The 14,445-nt window shown below is 35.4% G+C and overlaps 1 protein-coding gene across 1 annotated transcript in view; it reads left to right on the top strand.

Moving 5' to 3' along the window:
• LMO7 (LIM domain 7) overlaps positions 1-14,445 on the top strand; it is a 196,769-nt gene that overhangs the window by 66,410 nt on the left and 115,914 nt on the right. Inside the window, 2 exon segments of the mRNA XM_087435974.1 lie at positions 1,003-1,073; positions 13,529-13,598. Coding sequence (XP_087292100.1) covers positions 1,003-1,073; positions 13,529-13,598 — 141 coding nt within the window.

The raw sequence follows: 14,445 nt of genomic DNA, 5'->3' as shown, positions 1-14,445 counted from the left end.
TTATAAAGCCAGCAGTGGTGAGTCAAGACAGGAGGAGCCCTGGAACTGGTCTAGGATTTACGATTAGTGACTTCCCAAATCAGGTGTCCAAAAACATATTTTCTTTCTGAAGAGGCAGGTGGAGCAAGGACTCCTGCTCGCAGGTGGTGGCTACATCTTTAGGGCAGCTGATGTCCTCAAGATGTTGCACACACTTAGCTGGGGACCCGGTCCCAGAAGTTGTTCTTGGGGCAGCTTTTTCCCACTCAGGCCTCCATTTTCTCTGCTACTTCTTCCCCTGTGGAATCCCCTTCTCTCCCAACCACTCCACCCTGGAGAGACAGAATCTCTAGATATTTTTCTGGAGATTTCACTAAGAACATTGTGGTGGTAACCATAGGTGGCCTGTTCGTATGTAATAGCTTTAAGTGGGGAATTGTCTGTAAAATACGTACCATCTTACCTCTCTGTTTTTTGTCTCTCTGTGTCAAGATTTAATAATCTTCTCCTGAGAATGTTTCAGTAAATAGCTCCTTGCACAAATCAGGGCCATTACATGAATAACTTTAAGGAGAGTCATGCCTTCTGCTATTTAGCTTTGTAATAAAACGAGGAATTTAAGGATGAAATTGAAATTAACGATGTGCATATATAGTTGGTATTTCAAGTTTATATCTTAACCTGCTTTTATGTACTCTTAGTAGAATAGATCACTGCTAAGTTTTTTATAGAAAATATGTTGGAAATTGAGCTTCTAACTTTTGTTTATCATCTGTAACATGTTTATATTACAGACAATGATCGTTGTGGGTTTTTTTCCTATTTATATTTGTTCGTACTAAGATAGTTAGCCTCGCTCTTTGTCACGTAGAACTGCATGTAATTTCCTGTATGGAACAACTTTTGGCGATATGTACATCCTTCAAGTATAACATTAGATGCATATTAATTAATTTAATACTGAATTTGACTTGTGTATTATCTCTAATTAAGAGAAAATTAATACCCAAATCTGTCTTTCAGGCAGTAACAGAGAAGAGTTTTGAAACAAAGGATTTTCGAGCCTCTCTAGAGAATGGTGTTCTGTTGTGTGAGTAAGTATTTAAAGCATTCAAAAAGTAATTCAAAAGCAAAAGTGTGTTCATGTGTGTGTGTTATGAGGTGTCTTCACTCCTCCCCTACCCCCCCACCCCAAGGCCACCATAGTCACAGATACATTTTCTTGGTGTCAGGTGAGATTTGATCCTGCAAATTGATACCCCCACATTACCAGATAGTAGGAATGGGTTATCAATCTCTGTATCTAAAGATAGCATTAGTGAAATATGTATTATTTTTAATTAATAAACAAGAAAGATTCTATTATTGCTTGATGGGCCAGTAGAGGTGAGTGGTGGAGGAGGAAGCCGTATTACATTGCACTAGCTATCACTTTATCTGAATATTCTGATGTATGGAATTAGCTGATTTAGAAGTTCACATAAACTGTTTTTCTTCATCAATAAATAGTGATGATTGTAGAATAAATTCAGGCAGTAGCAAATTTTTCTTTTAAGCTCTAGGTGGAGTCATTACATTACTACAATCAACTTGAGTCATGGGCATTTGTTAAATTAGTATGATACTTTTGAGAATCACGTCCCAGGCTTTGGTTATTATGAGTAAAATAGGCTGGTGCTGTGATTGATGGAATGAGCCCTGCGTTGTATGTTTAGTGTAATGTTTTATGTACAGTTAACCAGATATGTGACCTTTGGGGTGAGGGGCAGGAGGGCCTGTGGGATGTGAGGATAAAGTCCTGGGTGAGGATGCAGGCTGCAGAAGTGAGCAAATAAATTATAAGAATGTACTTGAGTACGCACCCACATTTTTGAAAGCACTTGAGTATTCCAATCTGGACACTTATCTCTTAGGTATTTATGGAATCTGTCCACATGTAAGCACTGGGAGTGTATGTGCTAGTACTTAGATGATTTTGATTATCCTTTTAAAGGAGGTTATTTGCAGGGAAGATCAGGAGTCAAAGGGCCTAGGTTTAATTCCTTGCTCAATTACTTTTGGACATTTGAGCAAATGAGTTAACATCTGAGCCTTATTTTCTCATCTGTAAAGTAGAGATCAGGGTATCTGATCTCCCTAATTCACAGGGTTGCAAAGTTCAATTATATATATTTATGTAATAAATATATAATTATATATATATATATTAAGGTTTTTATACACTATCAAACTTTGTATAAATACATGTCGTTGCTGGGAAGAGGGCTGTGTAGGTAATAGTCTCCATCTCATCAGCTCTCTTGGTAGGTGTTCAAATTTCTTTATCTTAAAGCCTTATTACTAAGTTGAACCATATGAAGTTGTCCATATTCAACCATCTGTGACCTGCAGAAATGTCAGTTTCGTGTGGTTCTACCTAATATGTCATAGGACAAGTGTATAAAGAAGGGCCACAAGTAAAGTTTAAGGGATGTTTCTTGTCCTCTTCTGATGTCACATTCAGAATCGTCCGTGCCAAATAGTGTTCAAACTATTTTAGTAGGCCAAGTGATCAGCCCCTTTGGTCACTGATAGGAAATTACTTTACTTTGATTTGAAAACTATATGATTTAAAATAGTGTTCCACATAGAGACAGAGATTGGGTTGGTGGTAACCAGAGGGGAAGGGGGGAAGGAGGAGGACAAAAGGGATGATTAGGCACCTGTGTGTGGTGATGGAATGTAATTAGTATTTGGGTGGTGAACATGATGTAATCTATCCAGAAATAGAAGTATAATGATGTACACCTGAAATTTATACAATGTTATAAACCAATGTTACTGCAATAAACAAAAAAGAAACAGATTAAAAAAATAGTGTTCTAATGTGTTCAGAAGATGGAGGGCAAAAATGACTGTTAGAAAGATGCATGTGATATGAAAATTATTTTAGCTGTGAGTATGGATGATTTAGAGGTTTGCAGCAAAATAACTGATGTCAATTGTAAGCCTCACAAGTCAGGATAGGAGTTGGATGGGTTTATGTAGGAAGTGCACCTATGAACACAGTTGTTTTTAGGTATGTGAGAACATAGTAGCCCAAATAGATGATCTTTCAAAGAAGTGACTTACAGTGATACTTACATACTTACAGTGATGAACTATCGCTGCAAACATTTTTAGGGATCCCTCTTTTTTGGCATCACCTCCATACCTAGGCCATTAGACATATTTGATAGTGACAAAATTGTTGATTTTGAATGCAATTCATGTACCAGCCTGGACTCTGAATGATTTGAGGTGATTTCTAAAAACTATACCCAACCTAAAGGGTGAGCATATTGTTACCAGTGAGGATATTCGAGGTTATTGAAAACTGTTTTGACCACAAGCAACACTGTTAGGATAAATATGTAAGCTCTACCTTAATTGTCATGGCAAGCATTTGGATGCATGTTTAGAAATAAATTGATTTTTTAAAAAGTCACTTCAATTTACAAACTTCTAAAAGCTCATTCCTAGATTGTTTCCTAGTTGAAATAACACCAGTGTGGGGTTTTGTGCATTTCCTGGTAAGTCTAATCAATCTGTTTAGTACCCAGTATTCTTTAAATGAGTGTTTCCCAAAAGTAGCATAAGTAGATATTACGTTGTGTTAATCAGCAATTGTAGTTTATGGTGGGACGCCAAAATATTGCGTGATGTTTGTATTGAAAAAATATTTCTCTTAATTGTCAATCACATTGTTTATAGCCACTGGTTAAAGAAGGCATTTTAATTTACAAGGTGTAGTGTTGGGGGCAAAAAGTCCAGGTAACTACATTCTGAATAGATCTATAACTGAAGGAAGCCTAGCCGGTTGGTCTACAAAACGATTAAGCAGGCATCACTGATCACATCCACCTGAGTTATAATGCCCAAGAGGAAAGCAAAATCAGCTGTTCAGAGGCCTGGTATTATAAGCCCTGACTTCTAAATTAATGGGAAATATAGTAAGCTTTCTGTCTTTGAGACTATTTTACCCCATAAGAGATCTCAAGTTTTGGCTGAAATATGATGAGGCTATTTTAAAAATCTGAATTCATTTTCTTACAGGAAAAAGCTGACTTCTCTTTGGTTCACTGCCAGAAAAATTACCGATTCTTGTGAAATATAGAGTCTACTTATTACCTATTAAAAATCTCTAAGCATCTTAATTCATTATCCCCATTTAAGAATTTTCTTGTTATTTTGTCTGGTAATTTCAGGAGTCTTTTATCCTTTAGTAGTAGTTTATCCTCTTTGAACAGGCATTCTGAAATATCAAAGTCAAGTGTTGGAGGAAGTGAGCTTATTATAGCTTTCACCCAACTGGCAGTGTACTGACATTTGAGATAGTCTAAATTGGGGGTAAACTCTGCATTGGGGTTGCAGGCAAGATATACATCTGAGTAAAGAGGATAGTTATGTGCATTCATTGCCTTTTAATCTGATTGACTATTGAAGTTAATATCTTCTGTTAATCATTTTAGTATCATTTAGTTTGATTGACTGTAGGCTCTAATGAGTTGAAGGCTAAAGGAAATTTCTCTGGTTGAAATCTGTTATAGGAATTCTTTCACTGTATACCTCAGATACATAATTTCTCTTGGCTTTACTAAATAGTGAGATGGGAACAAAATCTAATTTTTGTTTTTTTCTAATTAGTAGAAGGATCAACAATAAGATGATTTCAGCTCCTTGTTATAATTATCTATGAATTTTATTAATAGTATTCATTAATCTGTCTCTTATCTTTGGTGTTTATTAGTATTCATGAGGACTACCTTACTATATATTTAAAAAAAATATGAGATTTGCCCCTGCATAAATATCCGTAATCCTCTCTTGTCTGTGGTTCCAGCAGAATTGTTTCTGTTCTCTAAACATACTTAGTTGAGGCATATCCAGCTAGTGATATGCGTTAGTAGTTTCACAGTTACTCATCTGATGATAGCAGTCTTGGAAATATTCAAATGAAAACATTCTTTTCCTTATGAAGTAAGAAAGAGGTATTTGAAGATAATCTTACTGGGTGTGTCTCTGATTAGTCAGTCTGTAATTCACATCCCTGGAATAATGCCAACTCTCTGCTCTGTCCTGAGTCAGCTGTGCATCAGACATTTATGCCATTTTGAACTTGTGGCTCATGTTATTGAGAAAAGTCTGCTCACACTGTCACCAGGCCTCCTTTCCCGTGGTTGGCAGCTTGGAAAGAGTGGAGCAATAGGTTCACCTATTCAGTTTGAGAAATCCTGTTTCTATTTCTGTCTGCCATGTGACCACTATACTATCTACCTAAAAGTAGCCTAATATTTTTGTTAAAGATGCATTCAATTGAAGGAGAAAAAAAATTATTAAAAAAAATACTCCTGTTAATTTTCTATGGGATACTCAGGTGATTGTTTTAAGACATCAGACAAGATAGAGAACTTTGTCACTTCTCATCATGCAAGACAACTCTGTCCTTTGTTAGAGTGACAGTAACATCAGTGGGCCCTTGGGGCTTCTATGCAATGCTCCCTGTGAAGCCCAGAGGTCCTTCTGTAATGGTGACGGCTTATTTTTCTTAGAGCTCTTTCTGGGTTTGAATTTCCTAAGGAGAACAACTGCTTCCATACAGCTCTCCAGTATGCCAACACTATTTATTGACCTCATCCATATTATAGCCATTTGAAATTTAAGACTGACTAAAAACTATTTTTCTTCACTTAAAGTAATATAAACTTTGAAGTTTCCATATTATTTGATAACCCAGTAGTAGGCAAAAAAAAGATGCAAGTGTTCAAGTTCATAAAGATTATTTGAAAATTTTAAACTGCTTTTCAGTATTTTATGGTTGCCATCTGTATGCTCTCTTTTTAAGCTTCACAGTTAATTTTTTCTGTAATTTCTTATCTAAATATAGTAAAATATGGTTTAAAAAAAAGTATATCAAGTTGAAGGTCAGCTTGGCAAACATCAATTTAAAAATTCAGTTCTGTTATGGTACTCACATTATGCAGACTCATTGCAAATTTTGCAGAAGTTTTTTATATTGTGGCCTCAATCTTGAAGTTAGAAAGCTTCAGTCCTATTTGAGGAACCTGCATGTACCTTTTACAGGGCTTTCTCACCCTGAATATACATTACTAAGAGGAGAACATACGACATTTCAGTGATAGGGCCTCTGAGAAATAAATGAAATGATGGTCTACTGAAAATAAAAAAGAGTAATATATGTGCTAAATGTATGGGATATAAACAATTTATATTCAAGTTGATCAGCAAGAGGTTATTATTGAAGTAGGTTTTTCGTGTAATGAAGGCTCTCCAATAGGCCCGTGGAAAACAATGTGTTGGCCATGAAATGGTGCAAGTATGAGAATTTTGGTCAGTGCAATGAGAAGTAAATTAAATAAGGGAATGAATATTGTAAAAAGGACAAATATATAATGGTTTCACATCAATTAAAGGTAGAGTAATTGCCTTATGTGAGAGAATTTTTGTATATCAACAATCATCAGTTAGGAAATTAGATGAGATCTAGGGTGTAAAAGCAATAGTAACAAAGTTTAGAATGCTGTAGAAAAATGTGTGACTTTTATTTTGTATGTTGAAAATGTAATGGTAAGCTATAGGATTTAAGAAATGGAATGATAAGCTATATTTCTATATAGGGTAATGTCAATTAATTTATAATTTTAACCCAATACCCATATTAAATCTAGTCAGACTTTTCTTAGAGTAGTATTATTTTAACATTCTTATGGAAGAATAAATAGATGAGAAAAGAAAAAATTCTAAAAATAAAAATTTCTATGGAATGAGCCTATCCCAATATTAGAACACATGACAAACATGACAAAGCGCGGTAGTTAAAAATGATAGATTGCTTTATAAATGAACATATTAAGGTAATAACAAGGTCCAAAATACATTCTTTGTTTTTTTCCTTCTCCCCAAAGTCCCAGTGCATGATTGCATATCCTAGTTGTAAGTCCCTCTAGTTTGTTTATGTGAGCTGCTGCCACAGCATGGCATCTGACAGACAGGTGGTCTGGTTCCACAACTGGGAAACAAACCTGGGCTGCCAAGGCAGAGAGCCCAGAACTTTAACCACTAGACCGTCAGGGCTGACCCCGAAATATATTCTTATACATAGGGATTTGTGATAAAAGAGATAAAAGAAAATGGAAAAGAGATGTCACACAATTCATTGTATTGGGATAAATAATTAGCTAAGAATTAATTTACAAACTAGCCATGTACCAGAATATAGCCTAGATTAAAATAATAAGAAACTGAAAAAATAAAATTAAAAAGTTGAAAAATCTTTGGTGGCACTTTAAAATTCTAAGCTTTGAAGGAATAAGAGAAAAATACAAAAATAGATTTGAATCTGTATATACATAGATATTCTGGCAAATAACATTCTGAGAAAAATATTTTAAGCAAAGATGACTTAAATGTTATCTAGAGTTCAAATAAATTGGTAAATTGGTAAGATACACATTGAAGAAAACCTCAATAGACAAATAAGCAAAGATTGTGATCAGATACTTGACAAATGAAGAAATACTACTGGAAATAAACAGTAAAATCTTCATCTTCATTAGTAAGAAATAATATGCTAAAACTAGATACTGTTTTTAATTGAAACTAGTAAATAATTTAAAATTATATTAAAAAATGATGGCCATACTGTGACAAAATGCTATATACAATAGTCTCAAAATGACCAATTGAATATAAGCTGAGTCAGCTTTGAAAAGCAATTTGGCAATATCTATCAAGTAATTATATGCTAGTTTATTTATTAATATAAACATATATTTATTTATTATAAAAATTACACATTTCCCAATAATCCTTCTTTTGGAAATCTAAGAAGGGACTACAAAATGGGGAAAAAGATATGTATAAAGCCTCTTCATAGTATAAAATATTAAAAACAACTTATATATCTAAGATGTGATATGAAAAATTGGTGAAATTTTTTACATCCCTTAGCAGTGGTGGTTATAAAGGCTGCAGCACTGTGGAAGATCATGCGATAGGTCGCTGACACGCAGAGGCGAAGTGTCACTGCTATATTGTGCCATGAAGTGGGCACAGGAATGCTGGCTGCTTGTGCAAAAGGAAATTGATTCATATCAGCACATTCCTTTCCAGACAAGTATCAAGAGCTTAACACTGATAATTTTATTTCTAGAAATAGAATATAAGAAATGATAAGGAGCATGGACAAAGATATGCGTACAGACATGCATCGAAGCATTTTTACAGTGGCAAAAATGGAGAGAACTTAAGTACAACTATCAGAGAATGACATATCACCCTTACTTGCATGAAGGGCTGGAGAGAAACTTAGCGATGTTACTTAATAGTAAACAACAGAATTGGGACAGGATCCCGGAGTCTTCCTGCTAGATGCTTTGTGTTATTGATGTGAGATTGTGAAATGTCCTGTTGCTCACGAGGTCCAGTGCTGTAACTGTTGAGGTTGCTTAGAATAAAAGGAATCTGCTGTCAGACCACTCATGCTTTGCTAGACTCACTTCAGGATGCTTCTGGCATAACAGTGAGGCTAAATAGGAAAGTTCTGTCAAAATAAAATGATAATTATCAGCTGTGTTGATACTGACTTGTTGCTGTTTCACACAATTTTCCATCTTAGCATGTATTGTTAACTATTTATTTGTGTTGTGTCCTAATTCAGCACTATTCAAAATTACTATCACAGGAATTCTAGAAATTAAACATTTTTACTACCAGTACAATACTGTAGTGATCATAAATATTTATATTGAATGCTTTTAAACTTGAAAATTTTAAATTATATATGGTTATTCCTTTACCCATGGAAACGTGGTCGCTAACTACTCAATGTGGTTTTTATTTTTAAAATATTATACTTTATGAATTTAGATTGAGGTAATTAATTAAAAATCTTAGTAAGGAATTTACTTAAGGTAACCAGTCCAAATTAATATATCTGATAGTTTACTCTCTTGATCAATATTTGACAATTAGAAGAGAGCATTAAAGTTTGACTTGTCTGGCAACAGAAAAAATAGCAGAGGGGAGGTGTCCTTGTTGGGAAAAGCAAAAAGCCATTTCTAGCATCTGAGTGAGACTAAAGGTAAAGTTTTCCTAAATTTATTTCTATAAAGAAGATAGAGGTTTTGAATCATTCACGGGAAAATTTCTACATTAAAAGTTAGGAGTGGATTTTAGCAAATTTTTTTTTTCAATTATTTTATTGAGGTCATATTGGTTTATAACATTGTGTAATTTCAGGTGTACATTATTATGTATCAGTTTCTGTGTACACTGCATCGTGCTCACTGCTAATGGTCTAATTAGCAAATATTCTTAAAGCAGCTACTACGTGCCAGGTACCTTGCTGGAGATGCTGTTTGGAATGAGAGGATATCCTTGCATTAGCAGCTTTGCTGTCTGGTTGCTCTGTGGCTGATCCCAGCACAGTGCTCTTTCTTTTTTTTTTTTTCCTGAGAAAGAGTTGCTCTGAGCTAACATATGTTGCCAATCTTCCTCTTTTTTTTTTTTTTTTTTTGGCTTGGGGAAGATTAGCCCTGAGCTAACATCTGTGCCAACCTTCCTCTATTTTTGTATGTGGGTCACCGCCACAGTGTGCCTTGACGAGTGGTATAGGTCCATGCCTGAGATCTGAACCCGTGAACCCTGGCCGCCGAAGCGGAGTGTGTTGGACTTAACCACTATGTGCCACGGGGCCAGCCCCACAGTTTTCTGTCTTTAGTAAGCATTCAAATGTTTCTTAAGCAGAGTTTGCATCTAGAAAAAAACTAGGTAAATGAATAAGTGCCAAATAACAGATAAAACAAAAATCATTGCTCTTTAATTTATAAGGAAATGTGTAGTATCTTTATTACATCTTTTAAAAAAACTTTAGTTACTAGTAGGAAAAGTTTAACTAATGTGGGGGGATGTATTTAGAAAACGTTGACAGAAAGATATTAGAAATATGTATGTGAGAGTGGCTAACCAAATAATTTATAGGTTAAGAAGTTCACTCTTAGTGTATTGGTGTACTTTTCGATGTCAGTCTCTCTGGTACATTTGGAAAAGTCTTTGGAAATAGGAAGTTGAAAGGTGTCCCTAAGTTTTCTACCTCTGCTGAAGAGCTTTCCGATCAAGGGGAGAATGAGGTTTGGTATTGGGAACTAGTTTCTGGAGACTAAGGGACAGAGCATCAAATTCTAGTTCTCATTAAAACCTTTTATGATGAGGTAGACATCATATTGTGTTTTATTTACAGTTTTCTTGGAGTGTCACCTGAGTTATATTTCAAGTCGGGTCACATTGACTTGTGACAAAGTTTCTGAACAGAGGCAACTTTCTAGCATCTGTTGTGTAACTTAGCTCCTTTGGAGGGAGTGGACAATCTGTTTTGGGGAGGAGAAGAAAAGAAAGTGGACAACAACTAGAGGGATGAGCTGAAGGAGAGGAGTGTTCTACCATGGGAGTGATCAAATGACCAGATGTCTTCTGTTCCGGCTTTAATCTTACCAAGAGAGCAAATGTCTGATGGGCTAACAAAGCACATAACCAGCTTAATGCCATAGTCAGAGGGAAGGCTTGGGGGAGTAGAGGTATAATTCTATATAGTATTAGAGGGATGGGACATGAGGATGCAGACCCTTGACTGCCTCTAGTTCCTTGTGCATAGAAGCGTCTGGAAGGTTATCATGTTATATGATTCTTGAATAGAGCCAATGACCTGAAGTCAGTGTTGCCTTTAGGAATTCCACATGTGTAGTTGAAGAACACTTATTATGCAAAAAAGTTTTATTTGTAAAAGAGTGTGGTACCTCTCTTGTATGGCACTTATATTGTTTTGGACCTAAGACTATGCCCCTATTTCTTTAGATATACTTAAATTTCATAGTTTAGATTTTATAAAACCTATGTTTCTCCTTAGAAGAAATATCCTAAAAGTTCTTCCTTTAATTGTATATTAAAATAATTATTCATGATTAATAATTTTATTCGATGTTCAGTATTTGCCAAAACTGTATGTGCATTTTCTCCACATTCTAGTGCTTAGAACTGATACCATTTTAACTATTGACAAAATAAAACATCGTTTTTCTCTAGTGACATGACTTTTTAGAGGGTGGGTTTATGTGTTATCCAGAGGGTTGTTTTTCCCTTGTGGTTATTTCCATGTTCGTACATGTACCAGGAGGCTCAAGAGTGGAGAAGGACGTCAGTCCACTGTGTGTATTTTGTTTCTCAGTAATAGCTCTGGAACCTTCTGATGAGGGAGAAGTCAGTTAACTCATTGGGAGACATCATTTATCCATGCTATTTCCTTTACCTCCATCCCTTACTTCCTTTGGCTGACTTAATTGAGAGTAGGCTGTGTTATTATCCATTCCAGAAACTATGTTAAAAAAAAATGCCCTTGATATTACTAACACAGTAATACAAAACTGATAAGTGAGGTAAATAGGGAAAGTGAATGATCTGGCCAGTCACTAGTGACTCGAATGGGTGGAGGAGGAATTTATGATACTCCTCCTCTAATAAGGACAACAGATGCCAGACTTTCCTGACATATTATAAGTTGCCCCAGCTCATATTGGTCTCTAATTTTTTATATCAGTGAAAGATTACATTTTAAGATCCAAATTACTATAGGAAAGTCACTGCCAAGCTAGTGATCCACAACTGTTACTAATTTCCTGATTTATACTATGCCAGAATTATGTTCCTATTAAGTCATGATTCAGTTATTAGTTCTGTGCATTGCAAGAATGCCACTGGTAATAGAATTAAAGAGATACCTGGTAATGGGGAGGAACTAGAACAATTAATTTGGAAGTGTCGTTTCTTATAAATCTGCTCAATTCTTTTTCTAGCTCCTCAGCTAGTGATTAAAGAAAAGTAATGAGGCCATGAAGAGAGAGAGCCTTCCTTCCTACATGGCTTTCAGTGTACGAATCAGAAATTAGGTATCAAGGAATGACAGCTCTAGGAAATGCTTAAAGTCAAGGGGATGGTTTTATTATCTTTATTAAGTTGTCTAAAGATCTTTGTGTGAAGAAACTCTGAAAACAGAAAAACATCTTTTGTTCACCACACTAAGTCTTCATAAGCCACTGTTTTGTAATTTTGAATCCTGTTGAACAACATTCTGAAGGTTATTAAATTGAGACTTTTGTCTTTTTATTTTTAGCACACTCGAGTTTATATATAAATCTCTGGAATGTTGAAGGAGTGACATTCCACAAGGGTCAGATATTTTTTTTCTGTCGCCCATTGTGAAGAGGAGACCAGTAAATTACGAATGTTTGAGTCTTTCTTCTTTCCTTGCTTGCTTTTGGAGCTCTGTTACAGAATTGAGTTGTTTTTTGTGGATGGATTATTGAATAGGAAAATCGTTGTTTCAAGTTGCTGTTTTGGGGCAGTGATTAATGATTAATTAACCAAGCTAGCATTCATAGAAAAGTATTATTATAGTATTAAATATCTACATGGCCTGCCACTGTGTCAGCGAACAACCAAAAAATAGAATTCACAATAATCTAGATTTAGAACCAAAAATTGTACTCTGAGTTGCAGTCATGAAAGCGCTGGTTTTTTTAGCGTTCTAGAGTATGGAGACTTAGAGACATCTCTGCAGATTCTGTCATAGCAACTTAAACTTGTTCAACATTAGATTCTGAGGTAACTGTTAGCCTATTTTAGGGCATTCTGGTACATTTAATTTGATTTTCACACAGTCATTCTGCTATGGTAACAAAGCAATCAATCATGGACTTGAATGAGTTACCAATAAGGACCACTTGGCTCTTTGGATGAGTTCCACTGCATCCTTTAAATCTGGCAAAATAATATGGTTTGCAGCTACCTTTTAAAGTAAGGATCAGGGGGCTGGTCCCATGGCCTAGTGGTTAAGTTCGGTGTGTTCTGCTTCAGTGGCCTGGGTTCAGTTCCCAGGCTCGGACCTACACCACTCGTTGGTGGCCATGCTATGGCAGCGACCCACATACAAAATAGAGGAACATCGGCATGGATGTTAGCTCAGGGCAGGTCTTCCTTAAGCAAAAAGAGGAAGATTGGCAACAGCTGTTAGCTCAGGGTGAATCTACCTCAGCAAAATAAAATAAAATAAGAATCAGTTTGAGAAAAAAATTTAATGAAAATGATCAATGGAAGAAAGTATTCTTAGGGCCAAGAGAACTAAATTATAATTAAGGAGATTCTTGAACTGGCTGTTGAAACAGAATCAAATATTACCTTGCTTTAATAAATGTGAAACTATTTTTAAGGACGTGGCTGTGGATATAGAAGCGTGTCTATATGGTCTAAGAGGACTGCCACCATTGTTTGCAGTGCTCTTCTTCTTACTACGTTCTCGACTTGTTTCATTGGTTGTTTGCTTTCTGTTGGGCTCTTGGTTCTGAATAACATATTGGGGATGGAATGGTGACACATATGATTTTTGAGAATGTTATAAAAAACACTAAAGTGATATTGGCATTCTTGTAATTGCATATGTTATTTCTTTATTTACTTTCAGTTTGATTAATAAGCTTAAACCTGGTGTCATTAAGAAGATCAATAGACTGTCCACACCAATAGCAGGTTTGGTAAGTAATAATTATCTTAAAAACTAGATTTCTTTGATTTTAAAATGCAAAAAGATGGGCATGGACAGGTTCTCTTACCTGGAATTATTATAGAAATTAGGTTGAGTTTTTTGCTCGTGAAAAGTGTTTGGTGATGTCCTCCTTATATCTTTAGTTCCTTTCTGTTTCCCTCCTGCCAGGAAGCTTTCATTTACTTTACATATTTTTTGTTTGTTTTGTTTTTTGTGCCCTCAAACTCCATGTATCCCCTTTCTTGGCTTATTTCTTCCACACACCGAATTTATTTAGGATCATGTTCTTTCTGAAGCTCAGTCCTGCGTACATTATTTGCTAGTTGACCACAATTTAGGACACTGTCCAATGTTCACCAAGTTGTTATGTTTCTGGTGCTTCATGCTTATGCATTATCGTCATTCAGCACACAGTTCTTGGAGTGTGTTTGTAAAATAATCCAGAGCTGCTAGCTCTTTTGCTTTATGTAATAGGTTTCCTACCAATATCCTGTGTGGTGTTGGACAAGGCACTATCTTCTGCTTTGCCTTAGTAATATTATCCAAAAAATGACTATGGATAATTCTCTAGATTCCTTCTGGCTTTAAATTCGGAATTTTGTGTATGAAAAGTACCCCACACTGTCATTATATAGTACTCTGGTGGGTCAAGACACTGGAGAGACCAATAATAAGGTGGGGCTGTGTCTTTGGAAATAAGTAATTTATAATTAAGTACAAACAATGGATAATTTTCAAAATGTTAGCAATCCCTAAGTATCAAGGCTGATGATAGGAGTCAGTTAAAAATATGTAATTTCACAAAACGCTGAAGTTTAAGACTGCTATTAACTTGA

Source organism: Ceratotherium simum, chromosome 10 (assembly GCF_057802395.1).
Source record: "Ceratotherium simum simum isolate JZ-2026a chromosome 10, ASM5780239v1, whole genome shotgun sequence".
Taxonomy (NCBI): domain Eukaryota; kingdom Metazoa; phylum Chordata; class Mammalia; order Perissodactyla; family Rhinocerotidae; genus Ceratotherium; species Ceratotherium simum.
The sequence above is the reverse complement of the archived record's forward strand: the minus strand, read 5'-3'. Positions and strand labels throughout refer to the sequence as shown.